The sequence below is a fragment of the Stenella coeruleoalba genome (genome assembly GCF_951394435.1).
Source record: "Stenella coeruleoalba genome assembly, chromosome: 14".
Lineage (NCBI taxonomy): Eukaryota > Metazoa > Chordata > Mammalia > Artiodactyla > Delphinidae > Stenella > Stenella coeruleoalba.
This window is the reverse complement of record NC_137160.1, coordinates 38939893-38962583: the sequence shown is the minus strand read 5'-3', so window position 1 is coordinate 38962583 and position 22691 is coordinate 38939893. Positions and strand designations below refer to the sequence as shown.

Here is a 22691-nt window from a genome sequence, read left to right as displayed (position 1 = left end):
GCTGGGCGCTCTCTGCTTTTCCAGGTGGCACTCAGGCTCGAGGATGGCGACGAGACGGCTGAACCACCCCCCAGCGGGTGCCGGGACCGGAGGAGGGCCAGTGTGTGTTCCGGCACGGGCAGCGAGCACCAGGGCCTGGACCGCAGGCGGAGCCGCAGGCACTCGGTGCAGAACATCAAGAGTCCTCTGTCGCCTCCGTCCAGCCCCTGCTCCCCGTCGGTTCCCGACTTCAAGGCCAGTCAAGTGCGAGATCTCCGTGAAAAGTAAGTATTAACCCAGCCGCGGAGAGGGGCGCAAGGATGCCGGAAAGAGGGAGGGAGGCCACAACCCCACCGGTGCCCTTGACCATCCCCGCCTCTCCTGCTCCCTGCCTCTTCTCTACCATTAAACCATCACCCCTAATTCCCCCGGAACTTCCCAGGGGCGAGGTGGCCCTGGTGACATGCGTAGACTTGGTCTTACTAACGCCGTGAACTCATCTTCACCCACTTGTGTTTTCGTATTATTTAGCATCTCAGTTAATATCTGTGTAGAAATGCTGTGCTTTATCAACTAGAAAAGAATCCAAAACACAACACTTTGGCCTAGAAATAAATGGTATGCCACCACACGAATGCGAGATCGATAGAGTCTGAGGTACTCATGATAATACATGGTTGAGGTTGAGTTAAATAGAACAGATATGTGCTTTCATATAACTTCAGTAAATACTGATGCCATCATTCATTCAGTCAGTCATGCAGCATACTTTTTTATTAAGTGTCTGTTATAGGCCAGGACTGTTTGAAACCGTGAAGACATATAAATAGAAAAGGTATGATCTCCATTCCTGTGAACCTCCCATCTGGGCAGGGAGAAGGTAAGAATGAAGACAGGGACATAAAAGGAAATAGACTGACAATCCCATGAGAAATTATGTATGTCCAAAATATAAAATTTGACAAAATCTATAGGAGCTCAGAAGTGGTTCCATAAAAAGAGGTGCAGCAGAAGGATGGTCATGCTGCTCTGGGGCCTGGGTCCAGTTATATCTTCCCAAGTGGATGCTCTCGGTTCACTAGGATGGTGGGACTCTGTGGACCAGTCCATGCCAGCCAGCTCCACTGAGGCTGACAGATACACTGGTTGCCAGTGCACCTCTTCCTGCTGCTGGCGGAAACCCTGCTCACATCACTTGACTGAAGCATTTTCCCCCCATCGTGGAGATCCACCTGGGAGCCAAATGTAGGTCAGGAGGCTGCTTGGTGTAGAAGAATATAACTCAGAATAAGTGGTGTGACCTTAAGATAGTGAGGGCTGTCACTATCCACATATGTCCCTTCCGCTCTATCCCTAAGGGGACAACCACCCCATCCCCACCACTACCAAGAAGTGACTTGAGCAGTCTGGTACTCATGGGATCACTGGAACATGAACCGGTCCAGGCCTTTGGGTGCCCCCTATTACAGAAGGAGAAGGAGGACATCGGTCTGTGAGTGATGTGCAAGGCATGGTCCATGTTGACACCCTTCTCCATCACCTAGCCCTCCATCTACAGGTTTTTCTGTCTCTAAGAGTCTGTGTATAGCAATCTCTATTTTAGTGAAAAGAAGACCAAAACTTCTGAACGGACTGAGGAATGAGAACCTCTACTATGAACATTGTACTTTGTCATCTAAGATCTTCAAGAAACTCAGGCAGTGCTCAGAGGGCCCTGGAAACTCTCTGTAGTGCTGCCTCTGGCTAATAGCTTGAGAAATTAATGTGGAGAGAGTTAAGGAAAGTGTACACAGTGGGCTGAAAAATCGGTTTAAAACCACCAAAGAGGCTGAAGGTAGGAGTAAGGAGGCCTTGTTAGCAGCATTTGGTGTTCTTTTGCTCTGTCTGACTTGTGTCATGTTTGTTTCTGTTCTGTTTCTTGTTTTTACACTTTTCAAAGGTCCCTGTGTTGTTAGTTCAGGTGACCACACCTTGTGATATGTTGGCAAAGGTAACAGCAGTGGAGTGGACCTTCCTGGGCACAGTTTTGAGCCTCTGGGCTTGGTGGGATCTGGAACGGGAGGCCACAGATGCTCCTCTGAATGTTCCTGCCTCGGTGTTTTCAAATAGGACTGATTTTTCATTTTAATGAAATTATTACTTTAATGTAAATTTCATAGCATTTGTTTAAGAAAACTACACTTTCCAGCTTACCAAGAAAGGTAAAGGTTTTCAGATTGATGATTATGAAGTGGCTTCATCCATGAGGGCTGTCGGAGGCATTTTGCCCTGTGGCCCCAAGATGACACCGTAATTTTGGCAGAAGTGGGAGTAGGATAGAGGGAAAGTGTGACGATAAGCAAATTGGGAAGCAATCCCTGCATGCATAGCTTAGTCACCTGCTCCGCATCTGTGCCTCAAAACATTACCTTAGAATCGAGAAGTTCATTGTGCTCTATTCCCCGTAGACCTTGAAAGACACAGACGCATGCCTGACCTAGATTACTCTTCATCTATGCGAACGTTCCGGCCCTGCTTACCGCTAACTTGTAGCAACGTGCCTGCCTACGTCACATATGAAGAATTTTAGGCTGAATTGTATTACTCTGTGTCCCAACTAATGCCAGTACTTCTGAAAAGAAGGTAGAGCTATGTTACAGGTTAGAGATTCATGTTGTCCTAAACTGTATCTGGCGCTCTCCACTCAGGTGGTTCTTCTCTGTCACTTGAATTGGATTCTCATGATGGTCCTCTGTAGGATCCAGGCAGGACAAGTATCATTACCCTCACATTACAGATGAGAAAACAGTCAGGGGCTTGGTGCCTTGTGACGAATCTCAGGACTAGGGAGCTAAGCCCTGGGTTCAACCTGAGTCTTTGGCCTTTGCCGCTCAATGTCCGAATCGTATAGAACCACTTGCCACCCTACCGTTCCTAAACATAGTCATTGAGTGAGATTTGTACTTCTGACTTTGTAGACAGGGAATTTGTTTGCATACCATGGATGTGTATTTTTATTCAGGTTAATATAAAAATCAAGGAGGGTCGAACAGGAGAAAATCCCCCAGTCTTCTTACAGACTTAGGCCGGCTAGGCTGTGTGCTTTAATAAGGACGAGTAAGCCTCAAAACTCACATTGCTCTTCTGAAGAAATAGAAGTCCACAGTGAGCATTTACCAAATAAGGTGTGAGTTTATTGGTCATCCGCCACCTAAAAGTACCTCTTGTGACTGTGTGTGCCATAGTGAGTTTCACCTTTGCAATTAAATTTACAGATCTGATTGGAAGAAAAATGTTGGTGCTTTCATTGTTTTACCAAGAAAGTTATTTTTAGCATCTAATCATCAAAAGAGCCAGTGTCTCTGCTTTAAATTGTAAGAGTATATACTGTTAGGACTAAAACGTCTTCAGGGTTGTCAAGCCCAGACCAGAAGCCCTTTCCGTGTACTCAGCCTCAGACATTCTCCTCCCTGAGGCACCCCATTCTATCCTTGGACTTCCTGGCTTGTTAGTAAAGTCACCTGGTCTAAATTTGCTCTATGATGTGGTAGCTCTGTTGGTGCTTAGCCTTTCACTATATGGATAGAATTTCCCTATAATGTTTCCCTATTCATCCTGGTTCTTACCTCTGTCAACACACACTGGGTCTTCTTCCTGCTCTGTATATCCATCTTTCTGACAATGAACTTGGCATGGGACTTAATATAATATATAAAGTTTAATTTCATCCTGTTGAGTTCCACACAACATTCTAACCCGTAGAGGTAATTCTGAACTTCATTTAGTCGTTCATGTCAGCAGTTGTGCCATCCAGCTTTCAGTCATGTGTATATTTTAACACACACGGAAGAGTGACCTGGCGGGTAGTGGATGGTGACAACAGCTGGGAGGTAGATGGTACAGACGACTCCCACATTCCTCAAAGTCAAGGGTTGGAAATATTCTCTGTCAAGGGCCAGGTAATAAATATGTTAAGCTTTGCAGCCCAGACAGTCTTTGTTGCAACTGTGGCTGCTTTTGCAGCCATAGAAAACAGGCTAGAGAATGAGTGTGGCTGCCTTCCACTGAGACTTTATTTATGGACACTGAGATTTGAGTTTTACATGTCACGAAATATTCTTTAGATATTTTTCCCCCAACCATTAAAAAAAATGTGAAAATCATTCTTAGCTGACAGACTGTACCAAAGCAGGTGGTGGGCCACATTGGGCCCACAGGCTTGCCAACCCATATTCTAAGGGGCTGCGTTTCTTGAGGGAAGTTGCAGGGGAAGTGGTTTGGAGTTGGCAAAGAGGAGTATGTGGGTAAGAGAGAAGAACCCGTCACGCCATATGCGAAGTCTGTTAGGGAACAGCATCCTTAAGTCCAGGGTTAGAGCAAGGAATATTCCATGAAGGTGTGGAGGCTGTTTGCTGATGGCTGCTCATGCGTTCCCAGTGGGAGTCTGAGGGGGTTGGAGAGGGTGGAGAAGAGTCAGACTAGGGGGACATACAGAGCCAGTGCGGGGGAGGGCGTGTGGCAATGAGCCCAGAAAAGGATGTGCTGCTCAGGGATGTAGAGGCAGGCTGGGACCAGTCTCAGTGGCCCCGAAAGGCAGTGGTCTTCAACCGGAAGTGATTTTGTCCCTAGGGGACACTGAGCAATGCCTTGGCACTTTTTGGGTTATCATAGCTGGGGTGGGGAGTGCTGTTGGCATCGGTGGGTGAGTCTAGGGACGCTGCTAAACATTCTACAGTGCAAGGACAGCCTCCCGCAATGAAGAATTATCTGTTCTAAAATGTCAACCCTGCCTTAGGGGAAGGCACGTAATTGGTTGTGGTTTTCACCTCCTTGGGACGTTGCTGAGGCAGGGAGTCTTTCGACTGTTGGAAGCAGGGTAGCTTTCTTGAACTTTGTGGACCTATCTTAAATGCTCATGTGCGTGGGTCAAAACTGACTTTTTTTTCCAGAGAATATAATTCTTCAATTTGGGGGCTACTGTATAGATAGTACAGTAGAGTCCCTTTTTTGTTTTGTTCTGGTTGGGTTTTAACTCCATTTAGCAAAGTTTTCTACTTCACATTCTCAGGGAATATGCTAAGCCCTCTTTGAGAACCAGAAGTTTGACTAAATCTCATGATTTTCTCAGTAGCTGAAGTGCCCAGGGTAACCAATTGTAATCAGCTTCACACCTGTCACATTCCAGAAATACTGACGTAGTGGAATGTGACACCAGCATACAACAAAATGGCAAGACAGAAAAATGATGATATGACAGAAGGTGTGGTCTTCTGCAGCCAGGCTCTGGAACCTGGTTGGAGGAAGAGGAACACAGGGGACAGGCTCACTAGAGCCACCTCTGTCCACGCAGTGTTCACAGGTGTTTGGGTGGAGTTGAGAACTCAGCTCGAGGAGGAGAGGTGGATGCCCTCCTCTCGACTGATGGTATCATCAGCTGAGGGTCCAGAAGTGAAAAAGTTAAATTCAAGAATTGCGATTTCATCCATGGAGGTTAGATTAGGGGTAAAAATAAGGGAAAAAGGCTTAATATTTGTTGTACAAAACTACTCATTCTAATACATTGAAAGTGATCAGGAAGTAGACAGACTGACCAGGAGTCAAGGGTTGTGGCCAGGCCTGGAGCTTGCAGTTGGGAAGGACTGGTTGCAGTAGCTTGACCTACAGACATGCCTGACCCTCCAGCAGCACAGGGAGGTTGTGGCCTGGCCCCCTTGGTCCTGGAGAAGGGGAGACCAGGAGGGACCATGCCCATGTGGGCTACAGGCCACGGGTACTGACGGGGGGTAGCTAGCCCACCCATGCTGCAGCGAGGAGCCTGGCAGGGTGTGGTGTGGGGACAGACTGTGGACACCAGCAGCAGAAACTCAGTCTGCACACATTCTCACCAGCGTGGAATTTGGAATCACTGCTGTACAGGACGTAGAATGGAGGTGCCTGGCTCTGCCACTACTAGCCCTGTACCCATTTAGACATGGCCCCTGGCACAGAGTGAGAACAGAATAAAGAGCAGCTCTTTTATGTTTTCAAATAATGTACTGAGCGCTTAAGTATCTGCCAGGCATTATGCTAAGAACTTTAGTGTACTACGCTTTTCACTGTTACCCTATGAGGTATACGTACTGTTATTATCTCTACGTGACAGGAGGAAAAACTGAGGCACAGAACATTGAAGTAACTTGTCCAGAGTCCCACAGCTAATCTATGTGGAGTTGGTTTTAGAGTTCAGGTGGTCTGGATCCGGAGTCTCTGCCCGTCACCATTTTATTAAACTACCCTGTTTTTCCCCCTATGATTCTGTAGAAATAAAACAGATATACTGGGTACTTGGCAATTAGTAAGCAATTATCAAATGCATGTTGCCATTCTTCTATATTATTAGTTCTAGTTTTTTGTCAGTACATTTAAAAAATTACTACAATACATTAAAAATTATTACTTAGTGTTCCATTGTAAGGATATACCATCATACCGTAGTGCCTTCATTCATTTTGCTATGGCTTGATTCCAGTTTTTTTCCTAATACCAAACTTTCTGTAATGAACGCACACACATGCACACACACACACACACACACGTTTGTGCACATACATTAACATTCTTTCAGGAGAGATTCTTAGAAGTGAAATCCCCTAGATCATGGGACACTTACATTTTATAATATTGTATTACATATTGGTGTCAACCATATTGCTCTCTAAAAGGCCGTATCAACTGGCTGTTCTACCATAAGCATGTGATTGGCCATTTTCCCACACCATCACCAGCATTGGATGTTAAGAATTTTTCAGAAGTTTTATAATGCTGAAAAGTAAAATGGAGTGCTTCAGCATTTTAATTTGCATTTTTCTATTACTACAGAGGTTATTCATCTGCAGCTGCTTCATTGGCTGTGGACATTTCCTTTTCTGAGTATTGTCTGTTTATATCCTTGGCTCATTTGTCTCCTGAAAGGTTTAAGCATTTTAATTGGTGTACAGCCATTCTGTTTTTAATGTGGAAATTTTCAGATACAAAAGTAGAATGTAGTATTTTTAATACATTATAGGTATTAACTTTTGAACAACTATGTCACAAACATTTTCTCCCTATATTTTAACTGTCTTTAAATTACTTTATGGCATCTCTTGATATATGCATAAAACATATTGTTATAGTGTCCAATCTGTTAGTCTTTTCCTGTGTGGCTTTTAGGCGTCATGCTCACTCAGGGAAGTGTGTCCTCTTTCTAACTGCGGCCTCTCTGTGTTGTCCTGGGAGAATGCTCTCTATTTTTCCTTCACTCTCTAGGAGGTGAGTAGTAGCGGCAGAGGTGATAGCAGGAACCACATTTGTGGAGCACTTACTTTGTGCTGACTATGGTGCTAAGCAATTTGACATATGTTGTAAATTCCATGAAGCAGGTGGTAGTATTCTCCCCATTTTACAGATGAGGAAACTGAGGCACAGGGAGGTTAAAGAACTTGCACAAGATCTCACAGGTGGTAAGTGGCACAGCTGGGTTTGAACCCAGACCATACAGTCCTAGTCCAGAGCCTGCACTCAGAGCTAAACATCCCTGGAACTAGTCTCTGAATCTATAGAATGTGTTCTGTAGTAACAAGTTTTTCTCTTTTGAGGATGAATTAGTTGAGAATTTGTTGAGAAAGCAAAAAATCATTCAGAGCAAATGTTTATTGGAACTTGGTCATCCCAAGAGCTGTGTTGTTTATAATCACTGTTAGATTTTGATCCTGAAACAATCATACTGGTTTGCTTGTTTTTCTCATAAATTGGCACTGAAGACAGTTCCTAACGAGTTCTGAAAATGTTCAGAGCAGTAACTGCAACACCGGAACAGCCTTCCCAGTTAATCATAACTAACCAGCCGTAATCTTGGTGATGGGAGCAGGAAAGAAGGTATAGAGAAGAAAAGTTCATGGTTGAGAGGAAGCCACAGTTAACCATCAATTATCGGAGGCTAAGCTGTCCTCACGTTTTGGGGGATCGTACCTGATGTGCACCGGTTAGTGGCCCAGTGGGTGGTGGGCAGAAGAGAGACAAGCCTTGGGGCTGAGCCTCCAGGGTGGGAGCTGGAGGGAGGCAGTTGGAGAGGGTGTGGCTTTCTATTTTCCTGCAGGAGTAGGAAAGGGTATTGGCACCTTTCTGCCAGCCCCAGGAACCAGTGGGCAGATGGGAGAGCCTAACTCTGAAACTCTGCAGGGTTGGGGAGGCCATTTTCCTGCATTTTGTCAGGAAGGAGGCATATTTGGATGCTTAGTTCCAGGGCCGTGCCTTGCCCTCTGGTCTGTGTCATGCCTTGTCCACAGGGCTTCATTGCCAGGGCTTACGGATTCCACCCCTCCTTTAGCTGCAGGATCTGCAGCAGAAATAGCAGAGTAGCCCTAGTTCTGTCTTTCTTGGAAGTAGTTGGCAGTGAACAATCGATTTGCAAGCAAAAAACCTGTTATATAAATAGTAGTGTTATGGAGTCCAAGCTCACCACAACAGCCCAATAGATTGAGAGACCAAGTGTTGGGACAAGGAACAGTGACTTTATTCGGAAAGCCAGCAGACCCAGACGATGGTGGACTGGTGTCACAAAGAGCCATGTTACCTGAATTAGAATTCAGACTTCTTTTATACTAAAAGGGGACGGAGTATGACTGGTTGCTGCAAACTTCTTGGAGCCGGCCAGACAGAGGGGATGTGATAATCTTTTGTTCTTGCAGCTGTCCATGTAGGTCTGGTCACGATGTTGCTGGAAACCTCCAACAAGACAAACATCATTCTCTGTTCTGCAACTTTTTATGTCTATGTGTGTGACAAGTGTTATACCTTTAAAGGTCAAGCCTGGGAGGCAGAGCTTTGAGAATGGGCTACCATGTATATTTCAGGCTATAGACAACATTCTTTTATAAAGGCACAGAACCAGCAAGACTAAGCACAGGCAACAGGGCACAGAGGTTAGAGCTAAAGGACTAGATCCAATACGGAGTCAGGTTTGTTCTTCTCTATTACAGTAGGGGTTGTATCATTGGTGTTAACCTACAGAAGTTACGACCCAGGTGACCTCAGTCCTGGCTCCTGGGGAAGGTTTGGCCAAGTGCAGAACAGGAGCAGCCACAGGTTGTTGAGGGCACAGGCGTGGCCTTTCCAGCTGCAGTTCGCACGTCCTCCCCAGGCTTGGCCTCGGTCTCCTCCGCTGTAAACTCAGGGCGCTGATGCTGCTTTAATAGAGTGGCAGGGGAGTCACGAGAGGCAGCGCAAATGTGGGCTTAGCTCAGTGTGTTGCAGTCACTCCATGCCCTGGAGCTTTCCCGGATTTTGTGCTATTAAAGAAGGTAATCGTTAAATAAATACGAACGTGAACTGGCGAGAAGATTCTGTGCACTGGCATAACCATGCTAGAGGATTTCCCACAACTAGATTAACGACCACTGGTACCGTGAGCGGCAAGTAGCTACTTGGGAAGATTGATCTGACGGTGATGGTTCATGACCAGTGGGATTCACCAGCAAGGGATGTGACCTCCTCAGGTAGGTATGATTAGAATACAGCCAGTGATTCAGATTTACCAGTTAATGTCCCGAAGCCCTTTGTGGTGTCCTGAGTATTGAACAGCAAAGGCAGGATAGGAGGGGAGATGGCTGGGGGGTGGGGGGCTGGGCAGAGGGCTGTGAACTTGGAACTGAGAGCACCTGCTCCAAGAAAGGACAGAGCAAAAGGTATGAGGAAGAGGTCACTTTGCAAAAGCTCCTGATTTCTGGCATAGGACTTCTGGTTTCTCAGAAGATTCACTGTGATCAGATTGCAGATTTCTTTGGGGGTTTGGACTTTGCTGAATTGAATTTGGGGGGTTTTTCTAGATTCTGAAGAAAATGGCAAAACTTTAAAACTGAACAGGGCTACTGATGAATTTTAAGTGAAGAAGTGAGATCGGGGTGGTATTTCAGCAAGACCCCTTTGGGAACAGCACAGAGAGCGCATGGGAGGAGAGCAGACAGCAAACAGGGAGCCTGGTGGGGCCTGGGCCACAGTCTGGAGAGAGGTGGAAAGGCCCGACAGGCAGTGGCAGGGAGAATGGCAACAGGAGAAGGTGATGAGATACAGGATGGACATCATTTGTGGGATGGTGACTGGACCGTATGGTGAGAAAGAGGAAGGAGTCCGGGGTGATCCCTAGGCAACCACTAACTTATGGTCGTGGGATGGCTCTCAGGCCACTGAGTAAGCTGTGGGCATTTTCAGTTTGAGATATCTGGGTCACAGGTAGAACGTCCCATAGGCAGTTGGATAGGCGCCTCTGGAACTCTAAGCTTGGGCTTAGATGCCATAACCCAGGGAAGACAAACCAAGTGAGTAGAGAAGTGAATGGATAAAGTGTAGAATTGTCATGAAATTCTGAAACTGAGAAGTTCACTCATTTCCCAAGTCAATGAACCTTGATATTGGTTGTCTTCAAGTGGGAATGCTTCTCAAGCTAGAGGGCCTTACTTGGTGTGATGTTGCAGGAAGAGACAGCCCTTTACTGTGGGAGTGGTGAACACGCTTCAAAGAGAAGGAAAGGTTTTTGTTTCTAGTTACATCTTTGACTTGCTTTGGGTATTTTCTTTCAGTGTCAAGCCTGCTTGCCCTTGACCTTGCAAACTCTCCATTTTCTGTAATACATGTCTTCCCATCCATGTCCTGCCTGTTCACAGCCCTTCCTGGTAGAGCTGATTTTGTTGGCGGTTCATGCAGGTATGGGTGTGGGTGGTCCTTCTGGAGAGCAAGCATCTCTCTCTTTATATCCCTGGCAATTCCAGGATCCCTTTGGAGATGGAGCAGGGGCTTTCTAATGATTACTAAACTGAGTCGATTAAATCCAATCATGGAAGGAAGAATGAGATTGTCTCTTTTACAAGAATCTGTGGAGGGAGCCTGGTAGTAACTGTTCAGTGATGAAGGTTGAATTAGCAGGGAAGTAAAACCCTGAAAATGTAGGCTGAGGAGGTCAAATCTGACATGGTAAAAAAGGTGTTTATAGTGGACCACTGTGATGCTGGTGAAGCATTTTGCAAGGGACCCCTTTGGAATAGGCTTTGGAAATTGACGAGGAGAGACCCAAAGAAAGAGAGACCTGGCCTAATGTCATTCTTGTCTCACACATGTGTTCAGCGAGCTGACAGTGATCACAGAAGCATCATATCTTTGTAGAAAAAAACATTGATTTCTAAGGGAGGTAATGTTGATGTCTCAGAGACTGATGAGGGTTAACATGGGCTATAGTTGTGGTCCAAGTTTGTCTATATTAAGGCATCATTGATTCTCCTCACGGTGGAATGGGGCCTCGGTGAGATGAGCAAGGGATGAGAACTGGTAGACTCCCTATACACTTGAATACATGAAAAGAATCTGAAAGAAAGAAAGATTCACAGCTTCCTCCAGTCCTTAAAGAGAAGAGGCATTTATTTCCAGCCACAAAGAAATGATCATAGTGGAGGTAGCAGAGCATCATGGTCAGGACCTTAGATGCTAAGGTTGGACTACCTGGGTTCAGATCCCGGCTTCTAGCTCTGTGACTCTGGGCAAGCTCCTTAACCTCTCTGTGCCTCAGCTCCTCAGCTGTGAATGGGGTAGTAATAGTACCACCTCAGCAGTTCCTGCGAGGAGTTAAGGGGTGAACCCTGTAAAGTGCTTTGCGTGAGAGCACCTGTCAGAGAGTTGGTTAAATAACTAGAATAAATGAGTGACTGCAGCCTCACCCCCACCCCCCCAGCCCAGTGAGAGTCTGATTTCCCTGGAGAGAAACAGGAGGCAGAGCCAAGCCAGATAGAGGGAAGCCTACCCCTTGCCCTGGGAGAGTGGCCTGCAGAGCAGGGAAGCCTGGGCACATTTGGGACGGGTATCTGCAGCCTAAGTGCCATTTGAACGTCCTGATAAAGCGTGCTTCCCAAAGACACAGTAACTCAGTGAGGAATCAGAGACGATTATATCACACTTCAGGAATACTCCATTACAGTAATCACGTTTGCCTCCAGAGAAATTATTTTAATTCCTGAGGTTTGTTTTTTTTTCTTTTTCCCAGTCATGCAGTTCTGGTTTTATAAACATGAGTTTAAACATTGACTGGAGATGAGCCCCCATGAAGAAGTGGCCAGTCGGGACCTGCTGAGTGCAGGCCTTGGTCTCCTAGAGGTCTTGGGACAGAACAGGGCGAGCGGGTGGAGGGTATCAGGGCTTCGTGCCAGTGGCAGGCCTTCCGAAGTGAAGCAAATACTTACTGGACTTAGGAAGATATTTTTCTTTCTTTATCTATATTTTTTTCACTTATAACAAGCTTTGCAAAATTGAGTTAGAAGAGTAAATGATTTTGATTGTGAAAAGGGGAAAAAATCATGAAGCAGAGAAGTGCTTTGGGACTTCCTTGGTGGTGCAGCGGTTAAGAACCCACCTGCCAATGCAGGGGACACGGGTTCGAGCCCTGGGAAGATCCCACATGCCGCAGAGCAGCTAAGCCCGTGCACCACAACTACTGAGCCTGCGCTCTTAGAGCCCGCGAGCCACAACTACTGAGCCCGCGCACCACAACTACTGAAGCCCACGCACCTAGAACCCGTGCTTCGCAACAAGAGAAGCCACCCAATGAGAAGCCCGCGCACCGCAACGAAGAGCAGCCCCCAGCTCGCCACAACTAGAGAAAGCCCACGTGCAACAATGAAGAGCAACACAGCCAAAAATAAATAAAATAAATTTATTTTAAAAAAAGAAAAAGAAGAAGTGACTTTGCGGTTGTTAAAACGTGGCTGGGACTTGAGTCCACATCCATAATAGTTCACGCCCACAAGTAAACGAGCAAGCCACCAATTCTCTATAGGAGAAACCCCAGCACTGAGTATATTATTTCACAGTAAGTATACAGGGATAGACTTCTTAGTCAGTCCTGACATTTTCTGAACTTTGATGTTATGATTACTGCCCTGATTTTGTTGAGCCAGGAATAGTAGCTTATGAGCCAAAGGAGAACAAAATGATACTCGTTCATTCCTTCATTATTCACCAGCTTGTATTTTCCTGTACATGCCAGATTTTCGGTTCTGAGGATAGAGTGGTTAGCATGACCCTTATGACTCTTCCAGCCTCATAAGACAGTGTGCACATAAATATTGTAGCAAGTAAATGTGTGTAGCTTTGGAAGAGGGTTTTTGAAGGCTGCAAACAGGGCTGTGTGCAGGTAGCAGGGATGTAAGGATATGCACTTGACAGTAACGTGCAGCTCACAAGGACATGTGCAGGTGTTGTCATTACAGCGTCACTTGTAACAGCAACTTGGGGAGTGGCTAGATAAGGAAAACATAGCATAGCCACACGATGGGATGCAACCAGCAATTATAAGAAATGCGTCATACCAGAAGTACCAACATACTTGCCACATCAATTGCTGTATTCAAAGGACTGTAGAATAATATATGTTAAAACGTTCTTTTTTAATCTGGAAATTTACCCACCGAATTTATAACCGTGGTTACCTCTGGTCAAAGGGGACTTAATTTTTATCAGTAATATTATACTTTTTCAAAGGGAGTATGAATTCTTATAATTAAATATTAATTTAAAAGATTTTTTCAGAAAAGAGGATAGTGGGATGGGGCAGGGTGGGTGGGGGGGGCCAAAAAGCCTCCTCAGGCATTTGGGCTGAGTCCTGAAGGATGACTGATGGTGGTGTGTCCAAGTCCAAAGCATGTGAAAAGGCAACTCGAGTTCTAGAATCAAACTGAGTCATGAGTTTGAAAGATGGACCTACACACAAAACTCTGAAATGGGGTTGGCTTCCTCTTGGTGGTTACATTTGATATCTGCCTCTCAAAGACACACACGTCATGGCTCTTTCTAACTTGGAGTCTTTCATTCTTTAGTATCATTGCCTTCCTGTTTGTGAAAACATGAAACAGAATGTGTGTAAGGAATTCTGTTATTCGAAACGTTTAAAAGTGAGCTTGGCTAGACAGCACGCTATTTGACTAATAGTTGTACAACTTCTGGAGATGAGAGAACCTGTCTGATGTCCACACAATTTCACTGCGTCAGCTATCATAGACTACCAGAGATGAAGGCTCCTGTTCTGCTGTTCCACTGTATTTTATGGGTGACATAAGAGAGCCTCCGGGTCTCAGGATGGAGCCAAGCCAGACGCAGGCAGTGCTGCTTTCACCTCTGGAGGCCGCCATCTTGAAAACTCAGCCTGGGTCTGTGCTTGGGCGTCCCTGCTGTTTCCAAAAGGTCACAGAGAATTCCAGTCTACCTTCATCTTAGTTTCTCTTCTGCTCTCTCAGGCCTCTAAGAGACACTTAAGGCAATTCGGTAGTATCTCTGGCTTGGAATAAAGTCTTTTTTAAACATAAAATCAAAGTACCCACAAAAGAAAGTAGTGAGACACCTCATAGTCCACAGTTATCCCTGGATTGATTTGTTTTACTCCTAAATAAACCTGCAACCAGGCTACTAATTGTGTTTTTCTTCCTATTGGTTTTAGGCTATGCAGACTGGAATTCCATTATATTAAACTGCTCCATGTTTTCCGCAGAAATAATGTGCTGGATCCATTAGTATTTTATTCTAAAACAAAATAGCAAAATAATGGCTCGTGCATTAAGGTTCTGGCCAATTGTCCAGTTCCTGGGTATATTTAGTATCCATGGCCAGTAAATATGCTCCTTCTAAACTCTGAGTGTTACAGGGACAATAAATACTTTCCTGTCTAACTTTGGGTTCTCACCATGGAAACGTCAGAGCAACAGCTGGGCTCTCTTAAACGTCTTTTCACTCTCTTAGTAGCTGGCAAAAATCTTTTGAGGGAAGCTTCTTTTTTTTTTTTATGTGGATAACAAAACTATTTTTGAATGAAATCACTGCTTCAGTTGGTCAGATATACGTCTTAACTGATTAAGATAACTAATTGGAAATTTTCAAATCTCTTCTTGGGGCCTTGGTAACCTAGAAACAGCCTTGAAGTGAGCAGAAAGTATGAGTCACCAGGAGGCTAAGTTCAAACTCCAGTTGAAGTGTACTCTCTCACAGAGGGATGCAGTGTTTGCTCCATCTGAGGGATACAGATGGAGCCCAAGGGGGCATTTTGTCTGACAGAAATTTAACACTATTTCTTCTGTTTATCTGTTTGTTTGTTTAAATTGTAAATTTTAAAAATTTTTTATTGTGGTAAAATATACATAACAAAGTTTAACGTTTTAACCATTTTTAATTGTACAATTTAGTGGCATAATTACATTCACAGTAACACACTATTTCTATGACATATTTTTTTCATCTAATTATAGTATGCCGTATGCATTTTACAGAACTAAATGGGGCATTTAAAATGCCTGCATCTTATCTAAACCTTAATACAGAACATACTAACTAGTTGCCACAAATGGGTCACACCTGTGTCAAGACACTGATTTCCCCCCCCCCCCCCCCAGGGCAACCAGGCAGGTCTGGGGTGACTGGGGCACTGGGCGGGTCTCCTGTCCGTTACTCTGGTGGGCTGTGCAGATGTTCTTGTCTATGCCCTGTGTAGGGAGGACTGAGAAGCGCCATCCAGGGTGCTGTTGCTTAGAAGGAAATGTGCAGTGACGGTGGAGCAGTGAAACCAGTTTAGATTCTGCTTCAGGTTCATGACGTCGCCAGTTCTTACTGGCAGGTTGTGTGATCTTGCCTTCTCTGGACCTCGTCTTTCTTATCTGCAATGTGGGGAGATCTCCAAGGTCATTTTTCCAGTTCTTGCCACTCTGTCTGTTGACCATCCATAGCGAGTATCTCCATGCTGAGCACCATGCGAGGTCCACTGGACCACAGGTCTGCAACAGGCAACGAGTACTTACTGGACGTCCCTGGCGGCTGGGTCCACTAGAGAAACAGAGCAGAAGGAGTAACTCCAGGCAGGGAGAATGGCTCCTTTGAGGACCCCAAGCTGAAATGCCCTTGGTGTTGGGTGGACAGCTCAATAGGCTGATTAAGACTAGGGTGGGGGAGTTGCTGAAGGGAGAGAGGGAGATGAAGTTAGCGAGATGATGGGGGTGTTAGCTGAGCAAGTTGGACTTAATCCTAAGGTTAGTGTGTACGTGTTGGAGCAGGAGAGTGTCATGTGTAAAGTCCCATCTTGTCCTCTGGTCAATTCCTGCTTGGCCTTCTGAGTTTTGCCCCAAGAGCACTGTGGACATTTTTCTCACTTGAGTACTTCCTGGTACAATTAGATTAATGTCTTTCTCCCCTACAGACCTGTAAACATTAAGGGTGAGAACCTCTACTAACCACTGTACCCCTGCATCTTGCACATAATAAATGCTCAATAAATAATTGTTGGGTAAATGGAGAGCCCTTGCCCCATGGTTACACTTCTTCACTTTTAAAAAATGTTTGTATTGTTACTTATTATGGGAAATCTCTGTACCTTGTGCTCAATTTTGCTGTGAAACCAAAACTGCTCTAAAAAATAAAATCTATTTAAAAAATTCTAATTTTCCAGAATTGAATTAATCATAATCCTTAGTTCATGATACACTGACATCATTGGTCCATGTGTGGCCCTCTCCTAGTTTATTTATTTTCTATAAATATAAATATTATAAACATGATTAGTATTATTAATATTAATTATTAATGTTATATAAATATTAATATAAAGAACATCCATGAGACTACGGTCTAGCTAGAAACCCAGAGCATTACCCTTAACTTACTATGAGCTTCCAACTTTCACATCTCTGAACCTGGGTAACCAGCACTCTTAAATATCGTTTAGTGTTGTCTTATGGGTTTGTTGTTATTTGTTTTTAGTATTATCATATATATATATATATATATATATATAAAACAATAGTATATTATACAATTTTGCCTCTTTGAACTTTATGAAAAATATTAGAATATTGTAGTTTCTCTTTGCACTTGTCTTCACTCCACATCTTGCTTCCAGTGTTCATCCATATGGTCATGTGATGCTGAAGGTCTTCCATTTTCTCTGATTGGAATATACCACAATCTAGTTATCCTTTTTCCCACTGGTGAGCATTTGGGTTGTTTCCATTTTTTGGTAATTACAGACAGTACTGCTGAGAATATTCTCAGACTCATATCCTGGTGCACATACTTCGGCATCCCTAGAGAGGGTTTCTCAACCTCGGCACAGTTGACATTTTGGACCAAAAGTATTCGGTGCAAATGTTGTTGTGGAGGGCTGCCTCGTGCATTGTAGGATGCAGCATCTAAGACTAGATGTCTCCCGACATTGACAGATGTCCGTTAGCGGGCAGAATCACCTGGTTCAGAACCACTGCCCCAGGCTACAGCAATGCCACTTCTAGGTGATGTCAGTCATATTCATGATATGAATGCTTAACTTTGTGAGATAGTGCCAATTATTTTGCCAGCGTCATTATGCTGATGCACACTCCTATCAGCAGTATATGAGAGCCAGTTGGTCTAAATGCTCTTCAGTGCTTAGTATTATCTTCAGACGTCTTAATTTTGCCAAGCAGATAAAAAATGGTATCTCATTGTAGTTCCAATTGAGTTCTATTAAACTCTGACTGATTTATATTTAAACTTCGGTTTTAAAATATCATTTCATATAAATGTATTGGCCATGGTTGTATATTTTGCTCACTTTTATAGTTGTGTTTCTACTGGTTTTTAAAATATATTTTTTTCATATTCCTGATTTGAGTTTATGTCTATTAGATGTCTTGAAATGTCTGCTCCAAATATGTTGCTTAACTCTTCCTCATCCTGATTGCTTTGGTCCTAGAATATACTTTAATACTGTTTTAAATGTTTCTATTGTACTTTTAGAACATCTCAGCAACATCCATTTTCCTTCTTGTTTTTTGAAGCCTAAGATACGTGACGTCAGCTTGAGACCCGAATTTGAGAAAGTTAATTTGACTTTGAAGGAAACTGTGCCCTGCAGAATTGGTCAGGCGGTGGGCCTGTTGCTTTTCCAACGTGAAGAGGGTGGCCTCCAGTCTGGGACTGTTTGTGGTTAAAAGGAGACTACCTGATGGGTTCAGAACAGGCCTGTGCCCTAGAGTAACTCCCTATCAATTACAAACAAGCAGAATACCCCTAGAGGTATTTGAAAGCCAGAGACCAAAGACCCAGAATGCCTTAGAACAAGTATAAACAAAATTAAGTTATACTTTAAGAGACAGTTCAGCTAGGGAAAAAGCAAAATTGTCTGAACTAATTCTTCAGTCTTAAATATTGGCAGCATAAAATATCATTCCATTTGACTAATTCTACTAGGATGAAACCAAATAAAATCAAGCATAGAAAGTCCCGTGCCCTACGAGAGGGTATTTCCTTCTTCATGCATTTGAGTTGTAGGGCAAGGCCAGTGCTTTGACCATGGGACTTCCTGGAAATGGATTCCCTGAGTGAGTCATTGTGCTGCCTGCCCTTGGTCCTGCTCTGCCACTCATGATAGCAAAGCTATGATATACACAAGTCATCAGAAGATTTATTGCAGGGTCAGAGATGTTGAGCCCAAAGAGGAAACAGGTTGGGATGTTGATCAGAATCACTGTCTTCACACATCTGTAGGACAGCTACATGCAAGAGAGGAGGATCAGAAATACACAGCTTACACAGGTGGAAGCTATAAAGGGGAAAGTGTTACTATCTGCCAGTGATTGGGAATGCTTTGCCCAGTACTATGTCCTCTTCCTTAGTGAATCAAGCAGAGTTCTTGATTATTGAGTAATTGATTGAGTTGATTATTGATTGTTGAGTTCTTGATTATTGAGTTCTTGAGTATCCATTAGTGGGGGATGGTAGAGATTTCCTAAGAAGGCTCCAAAGCCAGTGACGATGATGGTGATGATGATGATGAGAGCTAATAGCTAAAACAAATTGATTTGCTCACTGTATACTGCTCCTTTTCAAAGTGCTTTACATATTAACCCAGTCCTCCTAGAAGGTAGGTACTGTTGATATCCTAAATTGGGATGAGGAAAGTGGGGCCCAAGGTCACACAGCTGGTAAATTATGGAGCTGGAGTACAACCCAGGCAGTTGGCTCCGAGCCTCTCCAACTCCAGCAGACTTTGCTTCTAAATGACTTTACCACCTGGGAGAACAAATGAAGTCAAGTCATTTTGGAGGATGGGGCTCCCTGTTTTGAGTTAAAGAGGAGAGACCCATTGGTTGGCAGGGTAGAGATCTGTGGGTTCTGGGCAGACCAGAAGTAATAACATTTGCAAATTCCTGATCAAGATGAGGGAAGGTAGCCTCAGGCTGAAGGTTGAGGGTACAGTTTTTAACTTGACTGCTGTTAGAGCAGAAAAGGACTGCCAACAAAAAGGACTGTGCTGTGTGAGGGTGAGCTGTACCAGGCTCGGAAGGACAGATGAGGTGTGCTCGTTTGTGGCTTGTGGCATTACAGGAGGAATGCTGTCTTCACTGTTCCACTGGCTTCCTTGTTTCTGACAGAAGCACCCCTCAATCCAGGTATGGGGTATATAACCATGGGGTTGTACCAATACTTCTTTCTTCCTTTCCTGCCACATCTAACCAGTCACCAAATTCAGCTAAATCTGTTTTAATTTTTTTCGGATCCATCTCTTTTTCTTTAGCTCCACAGCTGTCACCCTCTCTGCCCTACCTCTTTATGAGGCTTGCATAACCTTTATTCCATAAACTGATCAGCACATTTTAAGAAATAGGAATTATAGATCAATCTCTTTCCAGTATATGTAAAAAATTGTTAATAATATTATAATCAACTATACTTCAATTTAAAAAATTCTTAATATTAACAAATAGAACCCAGGTGTTTATAAAAAGGGTAACATGGTATAACAAGGTGGGGTTTATTGCTGGTATGCGAGGTTCGTTTAAGCTTTTAAAAGCAGTTTTGTAATTCATTGCATTTACAAAAATAAAGGGGAAAATCATATGATTATCTTGATAAATGGAAAGAAAGCATTTGATAGAATTCAGTACTCATATATGGTAAAAACTCTTAGCAAACAAGGAAACTTCTTTGATCTGATAAAGAATAAAAAATCTGTGGCAAAGCTCATATTTCCTCTTGATATTTGGGACAATGAAAAGATGCTTACTGTCATCACTTCAGTTCAGTGTAATATTGCAGTTCCCAGCCAGTGTAATAAGGCAAGAAAAAGATAGGCATAAGAATTGGAGCAAAATAAATACAACCGTCGTTACTTACAGACGATATGACTGTCTATATAGGAAATCTAAAGGAGTCTATATAAAAAGTATTACAATTAATAAATTTGGAAAAGTTGTTGGATACAAGGTAAATTTACCCCCAAAATCAATTTTATTTCTATATATCATCAAATAAATAGAAAATTAAATTGGAAATTGATGACATGTACAATAGCATTAAAATTTATATTTAGAAATAAATTTAACAGAAAATATATAAGACCTCTACTGAAAATTTAAAGCTTTAAAAGAAATGAAAGAATATTGGAATAAGATTAAATCTAAATAAAGGATATACCACAGCCATGGGTTGGAAGACTCAATATGTAAAATTGTCAGTTCTAATTTGTGTATAAATTCAATAAAATCCCAACTAGTAGTCCATCTAGATTTTGGTGAAAATTGACAAGCTGATTCAAAAATTCTATGAAAGTATAAAGGGCAAAGGACTTACTTTGCAATGTCAAGGTCTATCATAAAACTGTAATAATTAAGATAATATTCATGCAAAGATTCATGCAGAGTATTCACGCAAGGATAGAAAAATTGACTAATGATGAGAAAAAGTCCAGAAACCCACAGATATATACTTGATTTGTGATAAAGATGATACTAACATGGGGCAAATATGGCCTTTTTACTAAATGGTTCTGGGCCAATTGTATGTCCACGTGGGGAAAAAATGTATCTTACCCCTATCTCATATGATACACAAAATAAATTACGGATGGACTGCAAATTTAAATGAGAAAGGTTATATAATAAAGCTTTTAGAGGGTCACATAAGAGAATGCCTTTAAGACCTTGGTGTAATCAAAAAAAAAAAAAAACAGGGCAAAAAAGACACTAACCATCAAAGAAAAAAAGATAAATAGGGCCCCATTAAGCTTAAGAACGTATGTTTATTAAAAGATACCATGAAGTGAATGCAAAGGCAACCCACAGGGAAAACATATTTGCAACACTAGAATATGACAAATTACTTGTGTCCAAATTATGTAAAGAATTTCTACAAATAAAAAGCCTTTTTTTTTTTTTAGTTTATTTATTTATGGCTGCATTGAGTCTTCGTTGCTGCGCGTGGGCTTTCTCTAGTTGTGGCGAGTGGGCGCTACTCCTTGTTGTGATGCTCAGGCTTCTCATTGTGGTAGCTTCTCTTGTTGCGGAGCACAGGCTCTAGGCACTCGGGCTTCAGTAGTTGTGGCTCGCGGGCTCTAGAGCACAGGCTCAGTAGTTGCGGTGCATGGGTTTAGTTGGTCCGCGGCACGTGGGATCTTCCTGGACCAGGGACTGAATCTGTGTCCCCTGCATTGGCAGGCGGATTCTTAACCACTGCGCCACCAGGGAAGTCCGAGCCTTTTCTTTCTTTTTTAAAGGCAAAGTACTTACACACTTCAAAAAGAGGATATCTAAATAGACATTAAAAGTATGATAATGTGCCCATCTTCATTAGTCATTGGGGAGAGCAAAGTAAAACCACAATGAGACATCATCACACACAGATTAGATAGCAAATGAAATAGACAAAAATATAAAATCTTGGCAAGGGTGTGGAAGAACCAGAATGCTCATATACTGTCTATGGGAATGTAAATTCATTCATTCATTTAAAAAAATTGTTTGACAGTTTCTAATAAAGATGAATTTAAGCATATCTCATGACCCAAAACACTAAAACACATGTACTCCAATATCTATAACAGCCCTATTCAAAATGACCCCAAACTGAAAGGTACCTGATTATCATCAACAGTAGAATGGATAACTAAATTATAGTATATTCGTGTAAGAGAATACTATACAGCAATGAGAAAGAATGATCTTCAAGTACTTATAACAATATAGATGAATCTCACAAGTGTAATATTGAACAAAAGGAGCTGGATACAGTATGATTCCTTTTAGATGGAGAAGGAAATCAGGCAAAGCTGACCTGTGCTGTTTCCAGTAGGGGAGGGAAGCAGTTCAAAGGGAGCATTAAAGGAATGCTCATTATGTAGATGCCTCTGTTCTGTGAAACCTCAGGGATTCGTGTACTCTTCTGTATGTATTTTATATTTCAGTAAAAAGAAAAACCAACTGAAGGAGAGTGGGGCAAAAGAGTTACAGATTTTGGCAGAATGATGCCTACAGTGGGAAACGGTCGATTCATAAGGATTGAAGGCAAGAAGGAGCTGGTGGACATTTAGGAAGTAGAGGAGGACACTGAGATTGCAGAAGAGTTACGGTGGGAGGAGAGGAATGAGAGATTTGGGGGAATGGGGGCTTGTGGTCGGGGGGTAGAAGTTTGGATGTAAGGTTTCCAAGGTGGGCTACTTAGGTGTGATGGTGAGGTCCAGCCTGTGAGGGCCTGAAGTGAACAAAGATGAAGGTCATTGGAGTTCAGGAGTTTTAATCCCTTTGGCAAGGGATTGAGAAGCTTGGGTAAGTGTTCCACATGGAACACTTGCATCACATAAGTCACGTGTTGATAGGATTTAGAGGCCAAAGGAGGGTAATGATTCAGTTATCAAAGTCTGTATTTGTTTAGCTGCAAGGGCAAAA

The 22691-nt window shown here is 43.2% G+C and overlaps 1 protein-coding gene across 1 annotated transcript in view; it reads left to right on the top strand.

Moving 5' to 3' along the window:
* FHOD3 (formin homology 2 domain containing 3) overlaps positions 1-22691 on the top strand; it is a gene marked incomplete at its 5' end in the record, with an annotated part of 177867 nt that overhangs the window by 6967 nt on the left and 148209 nt on the right. The window contains one exon of the mRNA XM_079943029.1: positions 25-263. Coding sequence (XP_079799155.1) covers positions 25-263 — 239 coding nt within the window. The remainder of the gene's footprint in view (positions 1-24; positions 264-22691) is intronic.